Source organism: Pteronotus mesoamericanus, unplaced genomic scaffold (genome assembly GCF_021234165.1).
Source record: "Pteronotus mesoamericanus isolate MK-2021 breed Mesoamerican mustached bat unplaced genomic scaffold, CSHL_Meso_final scaffold_1186, whole genome shotgun sequence".
Classification (NCBI taxonomy): domain Eukaryota; kingdom Metazoa; phylum Chordata; class Mammalia; order Chiroptera; family Mormoopidae; genus Pteronotus; species Pteronotus mesoamericanus.
Window position 1 is genome coordinate 5,441,112 of NW_026555302.1, and position 13,979 is coordinate 5,455,090.

Here is a 13,979-nt window from a genome sequence, read left to right on the forward strand (position 1 = left end):
GGGCAGGGGGCAGGGGGAGGCTGTGGCTCCTCTGTGGGGAGGTGAGGAGAGAGGCAGGGGGGACAGTTATCACCTTTCAGAGATTAGGACTCTGACCTAGCAGCTGCTTTTACCCAGGACCATACATGGGTTACAAAGATGGGGAGACTCTGATTTTTTTTTTCTTTTTGAGAGGGAGGCAGTAGAAATGCGTAGTAAATTCATACTCGAATTCTGGTGCAACACTTACTGTATAACTTGGAGCAAGTTATTTAACCTAAGTCTTGGTACAAGTGCCTAATACACAGATAGATGCTCAGTAAAGCCCCCACCTCCCTCCACGTGTCCGCTATTTCCAACTCCATGATCTTAGGCAAGTCTCTTCAACTTTCCGACTCAGTTTCTTCATTTATGAAATGGAGGTGAGGATCCGATGATGATAAAGGGCGTACCTCGCTCTGTGGGACAGTGCTAGTTATCGGTATAGTCACGATGCTGCCTCGCCCGGGGCTGCGTTTCAGGACGGAACAGGCTCAGGCTGCGATCGACACCCCTTGTGCCTCCCGGACCCTTCACCCCACTCCGCTAACCCTCCACTACGTTTCAGTTGGTTTTTGTTGAACCAGAGGCCAGAGAGGATTTTTTTTTCCTGTGAAACGGAGTGTGTGCGTTTCATCTCCGTAACCTCCCTGCCGCTTCTCCCTCCGCGTGCCGGCGGCTGCCGGGAAGAGGGCAGGCCCGTGGGCCCCGCGGCGTGAAGCTTGCACGCGGGTTGGGGAGCCGTCCCCGCGGGGCGCTCAGCTGGGTCGGCTCCAGGGCCCCGCCTCTGCGCCGGCTTCGCTCAGTCCCGCTCTCGGATTGGCCGGCAGCGAGCAGTCGGCCCCGCCCCCTCCGAGAGAATAAAAGCCGCGGGCTAGCGGGCTCTTAGCGTACAGCTGGATAAACTCACCCTGAGCAGACGACTCTCAGCCGCTTAGTACCAGCCGCCGCGACCCTCTGCCTCTTCGCGCTCCCGGTACCCGTCGGAATCCGCCACGATTCTCCCCAAGACGTGCTGCCCTGCACCCGCAGCCATGTGCCGGACCCTGTCCGCCTTCCCCACTACCTGCCTGGAGAGGTAAGAGCGCCTTGCCCATCTGCCCGGAGGAAGTGGGGCAGCAGGCGTGGGACCCCGGGTGGGCCGGATAATAGGATGCTAATGACTGAATGGGGAGGCCAAGGTCAACTTGGCGCCACGTTCTCGGATGCTTCCCGTGGAGTCGCAGAGAAGCTCTCTGGACCAAGGGAAGGGACAAGGGAAAAACAGGACTCTCATTCCCTATCCTCTGATAAATGGCAGTCCTTCTTAGGTGACCTGCTGAAGACGACGTTGGCATCACCTGGCCAAACTGTCTCTCCCAGTTTCTTAAGCACTCGGTTTTTATTGTACAGCCCAGATCTAGGGGCATGGGCTCCTCCTGCCCTTGGAAGGCAGGGAGGTGTTTTCCAAGTCCACAGGTGAGGGATATGCCCACTTTCCAGGCACCTACCCACCCGCCTCCAATCCTTGCTGGTGCTGGTGGCAGGGACGGAAAAGGTAAAGATGAGGAATCAGTTTCTAAACAGTTCCGGAAATATTCATGACAAGCCCAGAGGGTCAGAGCAGTGTGACTTGAGTGCCTGAAGTGCTGTAAACTCAGAAAGTGTAAGGCATGGCTCAGACATGGCTTTCATTGTTCTGGGGTTTCATGATACTAAGGAAAGGAGCAAAGTTTAGGCTCCAGGGAAGAGCCAAGGGAACCCAAGCATTCCCAGGAATTTGGGTGGCGCCAGCCTGACCTCTTCTGAGACCCCATAAGCCCTTCTGCCCTGGTTGAGCAAATGGAGAATCCTTACATGTTCCTGCTTTATCTTCCAGAGCCAAAGAGTTCAAGACACGCCTGGGGATCTTTCTTCACAAATCTGACCTGGGCTCTGATACTGGGAATGTTGGCAAGCTGGAGTGGAACAGCAAACACAGCAAAGAGGGGTGAGTCCTGCCGGCCAGTCTAGTGCCTCTAGAGGAGCCGGGGCCAGGCTTGGGAAAGGAGTCATGAGAAGGAAAACACAAGGAGAAGCTAGGGTATGCTAGGGTGGAGCTCGGTGTCCCCTTCCTGGAGATTTTAGGGAGGGCTTCTTGGCTGGTCTGCTATGGCTGCTTGGCTCATGGGTGCCTGGGTGGATGGTTCCAGAAATTTAACCCAGGGCTTGAATGTCTAGTTGCCAGACTTTGCCACGTGGAGATGTCATTGCACAGGCAGCCAGGGCCAGCACAGGGCCCAAGAGCACCTGAGGTTTTTAATCAATGGCTCTGCTTCCATTACTGTGCACCTTGCCTAGAAGCTCTTTCATATGGAACATCACCTGTGCCAGGTGCTGCGTTAGGCTCTGAGGTTCTGGGTCGACATAACCTTTATTCACAAGGCCCTCATTTCCTTGGAGAAGTGTACAAAACGATGCTTGGAGAGTCGGGGGAAAAGAAAGAATCTTGGACAGCAAAGAGACAGTCTTAGTTAGAGATATTTACCGAGGGCCAAATGCTACCTGACTCTGGTTCCTGGTTACTGATTTTTTTCTCTAGAAAACACCACTGTTTCCCTTAACCCCAATCAAGGGTTTGAGGAGTCAGCTCCAATAATCACGGAGCATGTCTCTGTGTGAATTATGCAACTCCCGTCAGAGTTCTGGCTAGGATCTGTGCTGTGCATTATTTTGTTGATTTTTTTTCTTTAAATTAAAATCTTGTCCCCCTCCCCCCTTTTTTTTTTCAACAGAAACTTCTCAGAAGATGTGCTGGGATGGAGAGAGTCCTTTGACTTGCTGCTGAGCAGTAAAAGTGAGTAGGACCCTGTTGTGTCTGTCTGTGGATGGCACGTGTGTGCTCATGTGCTTGGGAGCCAGCCTGAGGGATGCTGAAGGCGTGGGCAAAATAACAGTAGTAGTGATAATAATAATGATCCCCTAGTGTGTCAGCCTCTATTCCGAACACAAAGGCAGGTCCTTGTTTGAGAAAATTACATCCTAAAAATAGAGCCACTGACTACAATTGCTGTCTTTTCTTCTTTTATTCCCTGCCGTTCCCCAGTCTGACCGGTCTCTTCCTCTCTCCCTCCAATCCAGATGGAGTGGCAGCCTTCCATGCTTTCCTGAAGACGGAGTTCAGTGAGGAGAACCTGGAGTTCTGGCTGGCCTGCGAGGAGTTCAAGAAGATCCGGTCCGCCACCAAGCTGGCCTCCAGGGCTCATAGGATCTTTGAGGAGTTCATCTGCAGTGACGCCCCAAAAGAGGTCAGAGCCCAGACAACGTCGCCTGGATCCTCCAGGCCCTGCCTGCTCCTTCCCCACTGAGAATTGGGGATGTGGGGGGCCAGCAAGTGAAGGACTGAGTTTGGAAGTAGAGTGACTTTATTTGGCACGAGGGCGAATGGGCTGGAGCCTAGGACAGCCCGGCTTTGTGCCACCCAGAGGCGCCATTACTCTCAGACTCACTGATGGGGGTGAGGGGGTTGGCAGGTGTTTTGGCTTCTGTCCATAGTTATTCTTGTAGACTAAGCCCTTTCTAGAGGCCCAAAACACTTACACAGCTGGGGAGGCAGGTCATCCAGGGACCTTGTGTAACCCACCTCTCTCCCCACCCCGGATGACCGGCTTCAGATGGGCAGGTCTGTCTGTGGTCAGTGAACCTGCCCCCTTCCCTTAGGCCTCGCTGCCTGGCTCCTGCGTTTGATAAAGAACATGGGGCCACCTAGTGGAGAGATGGCAGTAATGCTTTGCTTTTGTGCCATAGTTCCTATTTTATTTTCTGAGCATTTTTATTTATTCCACATTATTCCATAAAGATTTATTGAGCGCCAATTTAATGCCAGATCCTATTACAGTCATTGGGGATAGAGTGGTGAACAAAACAAAGCCTCCCTCCTAGTGGGGGAAGATGCCAGTAACCAAGCTAACACACATTTGCCAGGGGGATCTGTCCTCCGATAAACATTAAGCAGGATGCAGAGGGAGGCCCAGAGTGAAGAGGGAAGGATGTGAGGTCTTTCCATTTTATAAAGGGACGTGAAAGGTGAGCCGTTCATAGGTGACATATGAACAGAGACTGAAAGAGTCACTGGAGGAAAGAATATGCTCACACAGGAAAGGAAAAGTGCAAAGGCCAGAGAGCATTGTCGTCATCACATGCCAGCAAGAGGACCTGCTGGGACAAGGAGGCTGAGGGGGAGAGCAGGGGATGAGGTCAGGCAGCTGGCAGATGGCCAGGGGCGGATCCAGGTGGCCATGTGGGCCCAACACACACTTTGGCTTTTTCTTTGAGAGACGTGGGAAGACAAGAGAGTTGCTACCAGACTGACTTGGGGTTTGAAAGGTTCTCCTGGCGGCTGGATGGAGAACAGACCACAGCGGCGAGGGGAGAGAGGGAGACCTGCCAGCAGGCTCTGGCACTAACCTAGGAGAGAGGTGGTGGGGACTGGAACCAAGGAGGTTACAGAGGGCGGGGTCAAAAGGGGTTGCTTTTGTAGGCCGTCTTATTATATCCTCGACAATCCTGAGAAATGGGAGGGCAGAGATTGGGTCAGACGTGGGGACAGGCCCAGAGTTGAGAGCCAGTTAATAAGGAACTCAGGAGACCCCAGGTTCCTGTTCAGAATCCAGGGCCCCTCCCACTGCCCTATCTGCCAATCCTTTCTGCCTCCACCCCACCCCCCACTCACCCATGCGCTTGCCCTCCTTCCCACAGGTGAACATAGACCACGAGACCCGGGAGCTGACCAGGACGAACCTGCAGGCTGCCACGGCCACCTGCTTCGATGTGGCTCAGGGGAAGACACGCACCCTGATGGAGAAAGACTCCTACCCACGCTTCCTGAAGTCACCCGCTTACCGGGACCTGGCTGCCCAAGCCTCGGCCACCAGCAGCTGCCTGTCCAGCTGCAGCCCGGCAGAGCCCTTACACACCTGAGCCTCATGGCAGTGAGGAGCCAGCCGGGAAGAGAGGTTCAGCCACCCAGCCCTGAGGCAGCTGCCCCTGTGTGGGAGGCAGGTTCTGCAAAGCAAGCAAGAGGACAGTGAAGGGAAAAGCTGTTTTGTTTTGGAAGCAACAGCCTCTCCTCCAGCGACTGTGGGACTGAATTTCATGCACGAGAGGGTCCCCCCCACTCCCAGGACTTGTGGATAAGGGCCGAAGACTGCGGCTGTGTGGTGTTCTCTGGGAAAAAGAATGGCGGTGCAAAAGTTGTCCTTGGCTCTTGTCATTCCCAACAGGGCAAGAAATAGTCTAGGTGTTTTGGGAAACCTGTGCATAAAGGGAAACTGGAAAATGAGAGGGAAGGCAGCCATATCAGTTGTTTTGCCTGTTGAACAGTTGACTGATCATATCCTGTTTTCCTAATTCCCAGACTGCCCCGGGCACAGGAGGGAGCCCTGGACGTGGACTCTCCCTATTCTGTCCACCTCCCCTGCCTCTGAGCTACCCGGGGGCCCCGTAGCCTGTACTTCTTAACATTCCTGTGTCCACCCTCACAGCCTTTTCAAGCCCAGGGAGCTGAGGTGATACTTGGCCCAAGTGAGATTTTTATACCTCAAAACCTGGCCTCTGAGCCCCTTTCCACGTCAATAGAGAGCCCTGAAGAGAAGCCATCTTGCGCATGCAAAATTAATCTTGGTGCTCTTGGTGACCTTGTTGGTGGCCCCCGACGCTGTGTTTGCAGCAGGGTCCGCCTGTGGACAGGGCCGGACAAAGGCCTCTGGCCGGGATGTGCCCCCTCTCAGCTCGGTTCCACCCCTGCATGTGGAGGCCCTCAGGAGCGAGGGGTGGGACCTCTCATGCCCGGCGGTGTGAGAGAGGGAGAAAGGGTCACAAGAAACAGATCTCGTGAGAGGTTCTGAAAGTCCTGTTTAAGTCAAGCCAATATTTTTTGTGTTTGTGAGTATGAGAACAGGGAAAAAGAGACACTCCAGGATGGAAGGGGAGCCCCGTGTTTCCTTCCGGTGGGCGTGACGCGCACTTTGTGGAATGCTGGGGGAGCTGGGGCAGGGGCCACGATGACCTCGGACAGACCGCAGAAGCTGGGAGTAGAGTTGGGGAGAGGGGCTTCTTGGAAGAGCAGGACTGGGGAAAATCAGAACCTGCCTGTCACCTCAGGGCATCCTTGAACAGACTTTCTGAGGTGGCACCCGTGCAGAGCCCAGGCTGGGGAGGTGAATGAACCAGGCAGCCCTTTGCGTCCCAGGAAAATCAACCCTGTTCTCGCTGCACTGTGAGCTGCTCCTCCAGGAGAAAACTATTTAAGTTATAATGTATTGTCGGTTTTGTGACGATTGTCATAGCATATTATTTTTGTTACTGTCGGTGTTATTGCTATCGTTATTTATTGTAATTTTCGTTGGCCTCGACCTGAGACTCTCAACAGGAGCTTGCGGCCCGTCTCCCTCTCGCCACCAAGCTCTACCTCTGAACATGCTGGGAACCTCTTGGCGCCTGTCAGGACCTCCTCGCTGTTTAAATATTTATTATTTATTGTGGACAACTGGAGCTGGTTTCCGAGATGCAAGTGATGTACCAACCCCCGTTTTTCCTGTTTCAGCATGTTATATTCTTGTTAAATAAAAATAGAGCCTACATAGGAGCTCCTGTCTGCCAGGGCTGTGTGATCAGGGGACTCGGGAAAGGGAAGTGCCTCGTGCGGAGAGTCTTGTTTGGAGGAATCGGCCTCCGGAAGTCCCACGGGACTGATGGGCGCACTTCCCCATCACAGGCGGAGGCACAGGTGACGAAGACCCATGTGTGGCTGGGAACTGGTGGAACTGAAGAGGGGCGGGGCCTAATGGTGGCCGCGGGGAGCAGTGACTTTCCTTTAGCTGACGCCTGACCCAACTTGCGCTGGGCCGCGGGGTCCTGTCCATCAGACCCCGCTCAGCCTCTTGTCAGGTCAGAGCCCATACCCTTTGTCCCCTGAACGGAGACAGGGCACAGCCGTTACCGATTTTGCCTGAAACAGCTCGGGGGGCCGTTCCCCTTGGTCAAGGAGCCAGACATTATCATCACAGGGTGATTGCTGTGGCACCTTTACTTTTGCCCTTTTTCCGTTTGCTTGGGTCTATTATAATTGCATAGAAATTCGAGTGTGTCGTCTTTAATAAGTTCATAGAAGCCTCTGCGACGGGCCAGGGGCGGCCACCCTGTACGTGATGCTGGGCCATTCCACGGGCTGAGGGGACAAGACAAGTGCGCGAGGCTTGAAAACTTTGGGGGTAGGTTTGCAAGGATCCAAATCTGTTCTTTCCCATCCTAGTCATCTTCTCGTGTTTTTCTCTTTACCAGTATTTGAAAAAAAAAATTCTTCCTTCTTGAATTATCTTGTTTATATACAGATCCGGACCTTACATTGACTTCTATTTCTCCCCTAGTGTTAGTCTGAGTAAAGTGACCAGACTTCAGGTACATCGGGTGGAAAACCCCGGGAGTCACCCGCTAAGGCCAGATCTAAGGGGCTGCTGACGCTGTGGGCAACGCCTGAGGGACTCCGAGTGTAAGGGCCTGGGAAGGAAGATGGGAACACACACTGGCAGGCCCTGGTCTCCTGGAGTCCTTGCAGCAGCTCTGAGAGGTGAAGTGGGAGCACCTGTGACAGGTGTGGTACCTAAAGCTCCCAGAGGGAGGAAACAAGCCCAGGGCAGCTGGCCGAAGAGTGAGAGCAGACTTTGTGACAACAGGGGTGGGACTTGGGGGCATTTATGTTAAGTGAAATAGGTTAGCAAGAGAAAGACAAATACGGTATGATTTTACTTACGCGTGGATTCTAAAGAACAAACACAAAATCCAACAAATTAAAACAAAACAAAATCAGACTGATGGTTGCCAGGGAGAGGGGGTTGGGGTGGGCGAAATGGGTGAAGAGGATCAAGAGGCACAAACTTTCAGTTATAAGGTAAACAAGTCTGGGGCAATAACGTACAGCACGGGGAATATATACAATAATACTGTAGCAACTTCGTATGGTGACAGATGGTAGGTAGACTTATTGTGGTGATCATTTCGTAATGTATATAGATATCAAGTCACTATGTTGTACACCTGAAACTAACATAATATTGAATGTCAATTACACCTCAATAAAAAAAAAATAAGAGTAAGCAGCTGAGAGGGGATCTGAACCCAGTTACAGGGTGGGGCGCATCGAGTCCGTGAGAGAAGGGCAGAGGGAAGGGGAGAGACGGGTGCTCAGGGAGGCAGAGAGATAGTGACAGTGTCCTCTTCTCATTACTTTTCTTCCATAGTTTTGCCTTTTTACATGCGTTATGGAGTGCATTCTGTGCACTGGGCAGAAAACCAAAATCAGTAACCATGCCTCCAACTGCAAACAGCCTCGTTAAATGGTGGGTGAAGATTCCAAATGAGTTTAGACAAGGGCACAAGTGTGTATTTTCTGAAGCACTATGGGCGCCACTGAGAAAAGGGGTGTAATCAGTGAGTGACAGAGACGTGGACAGGGATGACAGGCACCCCATGACTGGGGCGGCTGCTGGCTGGCATTTTGATTCAGCGAGACCATCTCAAAGCTTGTTCCTATCCCCCCAGGCCTCCCCCTCAATACAGGGTGGTCTTGGAGTCCACAGTGTGGCCCGAACGTGGTGGGTTTGCATCAGAGATAAAAGAAGCGCAAGTCTTCGTTGACCCACACATCTCCCTGTTTCAGGCTCACGACAGTCCTACCCTGTATGGGTCCTCAGAGAGTTGAAGTGACTTCCTGAAGATCACACAGCCAGCAAGGGTCTCTAGTATCTTTAGACTCACTGGTTGCGTCCTCCCAGGAGCACTTCCGGCTTTGGATTAACAGGCAAAGCACTTCCTGAGCCAGCCACTTAGGAAGCCTGTTAGGCCTGCTCTCTTGTTGCCCTATTCACCTGCCTCTTGGGGGAAAAAAAAAATCACAAGTCCCAGACAGATTCGCCTACTGTTTCAGTGTTTCTTGCTTTTCTATATTGGGCCACCTCCCTGCTGTGTCCCCTACTGTCATCATTGCCGCCCACCGCTTCCTTCATCAGCCCAGGGACGTGTCTTGCACAAGTGGCTCAAGGGTCTTTCAGGGGAGCCTTCTTGAGCCCTGGCACCTGATCGCATACGGCTCTCCTTGCTGTTGCACTGTGGCCAATGCTTGGGGAGCAAGAGCACCTAACTCCTTGCTTTCTGCCTCTCTTCACCAGCTGTCAAAATCCTGGGATTAGGCACGATCTCCTTTCCAATGGTCCACTCCCAGGGCCTAGCCTATGTAAATATTTAGCCAATTGCTCTTGAGTTAATGGTTACTTTTAAATCCAGCAGGAGAAAAGTCTGGATTACCATTTCCAACATCCTACCAGACTTCTCTCCCTGGATGTCCCACAGGCTCTTCCAATGCAATGCGTTCAAAACCACAGTCATGCTCACTCCCCTCAGACACCTGCCACCTTCTGCTTCCTAACGCTGGCACGCAGCGATGTCGCTTCGCCCCCAGGCCCACCAGAGCTGACCTGGACCAGTTCTTCAGCCTCTCTAGTCAGGGCTATAAAAACCGCTTCCCACCTGCTCTCCCTCTCCTATCCTCTCCCCCTCCAGCTCACATTCTATGCTGCACAGGTCTGAGCGTATCGTGGCTGAATAAGAGCCTTCCTGTGGCTCACCTTTGACTACAACAGGAAAGGCAGATCTTACCATGACATATGAGGCCTGCTTGGATCGGCCTAAGTCCCTCCCCTAACTCGTGTCCTGCCCAGATGAACTTCCAGTGCCCTCTCCTCCTCCTTTTACTTCTTCTCCTTCTTCTTCTTTAATATTAGGGGTTGGATAGTGAGGGAGGGAATGCCCTCCTTAACATTCCTCCTCAAAATCCACCCAAAACACCACCTTCTCAATGAGGCCTTCCCAGACACCCATGACACAGAATTAATGGCTGTCATTCCCGTGATTCTAGGACACGCTGTCCATACTGGTGGCCCCACCTATGGTGTGACACTGTAATTGATCTCATCATAGCTCTTTTACTTCCTTTAAACCGATCTCTTCAAGGTGAGGAGTCATGTTAGTCACCTTGATAAGATGGACAGAACAGGTCTCAGTAAAGTGGTTCACAGCCTGGGCTATGCAGTCAGAAGCTCGGGTTGTGATCCTGGTTCATTTGCTGGATGAGCTCGCACAGTTGATCCTCTCCAAGGCTTAGTTCTCTGTCTGTACCATTAATGATAAGAAGAGCACCCCCACCCCCAACAGGGTCCATTGGATGAAATAAAAGTGTTTGGCACAGGGTTGATGTCCCAGGAATACTTGCTGTTATTGTTGTTATCATCTAATTCCAAGTACACGGTAGGCATCAGTAAATAACTATTTATTGACTTTTTTAATAAAATAAAAGCCAGGATGCCAAGTCTACTTGTCTTTCTAGTTTAGGACAGCTATGCCAATACAGTAACTCATTTCCAGAATTCCAGATGAGGAAATCAGAAGCTGAGCCCTTAATCGAGACAGTTCTACTCAAATCCTGGTCAGCCAGCGCTGTTTTCAAATCCCACTGCTGCTTCCCCGGACTCCTACCCTAGTCCTGCCCCATCTCCATTTCTCACCCTCTGCTGCCCCCCTGTGGGCATGTCAGGCTATACCAGCTTTTTCCTCAGCATTGCTTGACTTGCTTTCATCATAGTTGAAGTTTGGCTCTTTCCTTTGGAATTATATCCAAGAGATATAATTTGTAGTTTTATTCATTCATTTTAATAAAACAGAATTATTAGCATAACTACTGCTAAGATAGCCCAGTGGGTACAAGGATTAAAACAAGTTTTCTTTAGTCAACAGGGTTAAAATTAATTTTAAAAATTGAAGTTCTTGGCATAGATGTGGAGAAAAGGGAGCCCTTATGCACTGTTGGTGGGATTGTAAATTTGTGTAGCCACTATGAAAAACAATATGGAGGCTCCTCCAAAAATTTAAAATGGAACTACTGTATAATCCAGCAATTCCACTTCTGGTAATGTAGCCAAAGGAAACGAAAACATGAAAAAGATATCTGCATCCCATGTTCATAGCAGCATAATTCACACTAGTCAAGATATAGAAACAACCTAAGTGTCCATCGATGAATGTGTGGTCAAAGAAGTTGTGTTATGTATATACAATGGACTATTATTCAGCCAGAAAAAAAAGGAAATTCTAACCAGTTATGACAACTCGGATGGACCCTTAGGGCATTCTGCTAAGTGAAAGAAGTCAGACAAAGGTAAATACTGTATGATCTCACTTATATGTGGAATCTAATTTAACCTCCCCCTCAAACTCATAAACAAAGAGATCACATTTGTGGTTACCAGAGGCAAGGTACGGGGGAGGGGCAATTGGAGAAAGGTGGTCAAAGGTTCAAGCTCCTAGTTATGAGATAAATAATTAATAGGGATGTGATGTATAGCACAACGACTATAGTGAGCACTGCTGTGTGATATGTAGGAAGCTGGTAAGAGAGCAGATCCTAAGAGTTCTCATCACAAGGAGAACATTTTTTCTTCTCTTTTTGTTGTCTCTTTAGGAGATGGTGGATGTTAGCTAAACCTATTGCGGTCATCAATTCACTATGTGTGAATCACGCCATTATGCCGTACCCTTTAAAGTTATACAGTGCTGTATTTCAATTATTTCTCAATAAAAGGTGAAAAATGAAAAAAATTTGAAGCTCTTAGGTAAAGATTGAAAAATGTTCAGGGCATATTAAATGCTGGTCACAATATAGTCCATTGCCACAGAACATTTTAAATGGGTCCCCCTATTCAAATTGCTTTACGAAGAAAAAAATTAAAATTGAGTAACTAAGAAATGGCCCCAAGAGTAAGACATGGAATGCAGGTAGGTCTAGATAATGGCGTTTGCATCTCTCTTGCTAAGAAAGTGTATCTCTTGACTACAGTTCCCATCCTACCTTCAACCCTTCTTATCCTACCTACTGCATTATTCTCTGTAGGATTTTCACCATGAAACAAATTGTATACTATTTACTTATTTTGTTCATTTTCTCCCTTCTCCAGCAAGAATGAGGGCAGGCATCTTTCTCTGGGTTGTTCAGTGACGTAGCCCAAATCCTTAGAACAAGGCAAGCTACTTAATCACTTTGTACCTCAGTTTCCTCATTGTGCAATGGGATCAAACATAGTACCGCCCTGGCAGGTATGACTCAGTTGGTTGGAGCTTTGTCCCATATACCAGAAAAGTTGGAGGTTTGATTCCCAGTCAGGGCACATCCCTAGATTGTGGGTTTGATTCTCAATTGGGGTAAATATGGGAGGCAACCAATCGATGTTTCTCTCTCTCCCTCTTCCTCTCTCTCTCCCTCTTCCTCTTTCTCTAAAATCAATAAAGATATTTTAAAAATTTAAAAAATAGTACCTATTTCACATATAGCAAGATCAGGATAGTTCCTGGAGCATATTCAGAGCTAAGCAAATGTTTGCTATCGTCATCACCGCCGTCATCCTTGTTACTATTATTATTTGTCCAGGCAGCGAAAGCAGCCTGTGCAGAGACCTGGAGGTGGGAGGCAGTGTGACGTGATGGAGAACCGGGCAGTAGTAGTGGCGATGCCCGTGAGGAACAGGGACAGCCAGGGACCATAGCACGACTTGGAATCATGTTATATGTTGCATATTTCAACTGTTTATGATCTATTTCTACCCACTAAGATGCAAGTTCCACGAAGGACCTGCTTGAGGAACTTGGGTGGCAAACCCCTGTATCCTAAGCACTTAGGAAAGTCACTGGTGACATAATCAGTGCTCAACAAATACTAATTGAATAAGTGATGAGTTCAGTGTTTTGAACTTTGTCCTGAAAACTGGTAAGTCAATGAAGCAGATAACTAGACACTAGGTTAGAGACAAGGAAGTGAGTCAATACTTTCTTGCAATAAGCAATGATGAGGGCTGCGGTTAGTCACTGTTTTGCAGTTGAAAGTAGGGGACTTGGTAACTGGAATAAGAATGAAGACCAGCAGCCAGGTGGTGCTGCCATTTATGGAGATGGAGAAAGGTTAGGAGCAGACTGAGGGAGAGGTGGCTGTCTCTGCTGCAGACCTAGGGGGAGGTGACAGTTTCTGTTTGGGACATGTTCAAGATTTGTTGGTCTGAAGCTCAGCAGAGAGGCTGGGGCTAGAGAAAGAGGCTTGGGTGTCACTGGGGTGGAAGGGGCAGTAAAGACCCAGCGTCTGGATGGCATGACACTGGTGAACATCACGTAACCACATCCTGCTCGCTATTCATGACCTTTTCTGCGGTGCATCTCCCTAGCACGACCGGATAGTCTTTCAGGCCAGAAATACTTCCACTGTAGCACTCAGGACACCGTATGCAGCTCAGTGCTAGGAACATGGTCAACAACAGAGCTTCCGAAGTGGAAAAGAACCTTAAAAATCACACTGCATGAGAGAACTGAGGTAAATGATGAGGTACATCATTTGCGTTGTTAAAAGACCCACCTGAGGTCACTCAGTTAAATAACCACAGCTCTATAAGTAATACATTATTTATATTATTTATAAATATAATTTAAAATATAAAAATATTTAAAAAGCCCAGTCTCCAGCATGCCAGCAAAAGCATGCCCCGTTTTGGGGACACTGAGTTGAGTATGCCCAGGCCGGTGAGGAAGCGTTGACGCGGGGCTTCCTTAGCTTCGCTGAGCCTCAGTTTCGGCATCAGTGTTACGAAGTCCCTGAGACCATGTCATTTATGAAGCAATGAGTGTAGCGCCAGGCCCCCAAGTCAGTGCTCAATGAATGTGTATTTTCCATTCATTTCCCTCAAGAAGATAGGGGATTTGAAATAACATGGTAAAGATGGAGTTGGCGGCTGTGCCCTGAAAGGCTGAGAGGTGAGCAGCATGACCTTGAACATCAAATCAGTCACCACCAGTCCCAGAAGGGCCACCGCTTTTCTCTAGAGAGTATAAAAGTTCCATCTGCTCTGCTTTTATAC

General features: G+C 49.7%; 1 protein-coding gene across 1 annotated transcript; it reads left to right on the forward strand.

The window, feature by feature from the left end:
- The first annotated feature begins 928 nt into the window (after window positions 1-928).
- Window positions 929-6,611, forward strand: RGS16 (regulator of G protein signaling 16). The gene is made up of 5 exons (XM_054587536.1): window positions 929-1,096; window positions 1,877-1,987; window positions 2,772-2,833; window positions 3,118-3,284; window positions 4,735-6,611. Exons 1-5 carry the CDS (start codon window positions 1,053-1,055, stop codon window positions 4,954-4,956), a joined length of 606 nt encoding a protein of 201 aa, XP_054443511.1. The 5' UTR covers window positions 929-1,052; the 3' UTR covers window positions 4,957-6,611.
- Window positions 6,612-13,979: the final 7,368 nt, after the last annotated feature.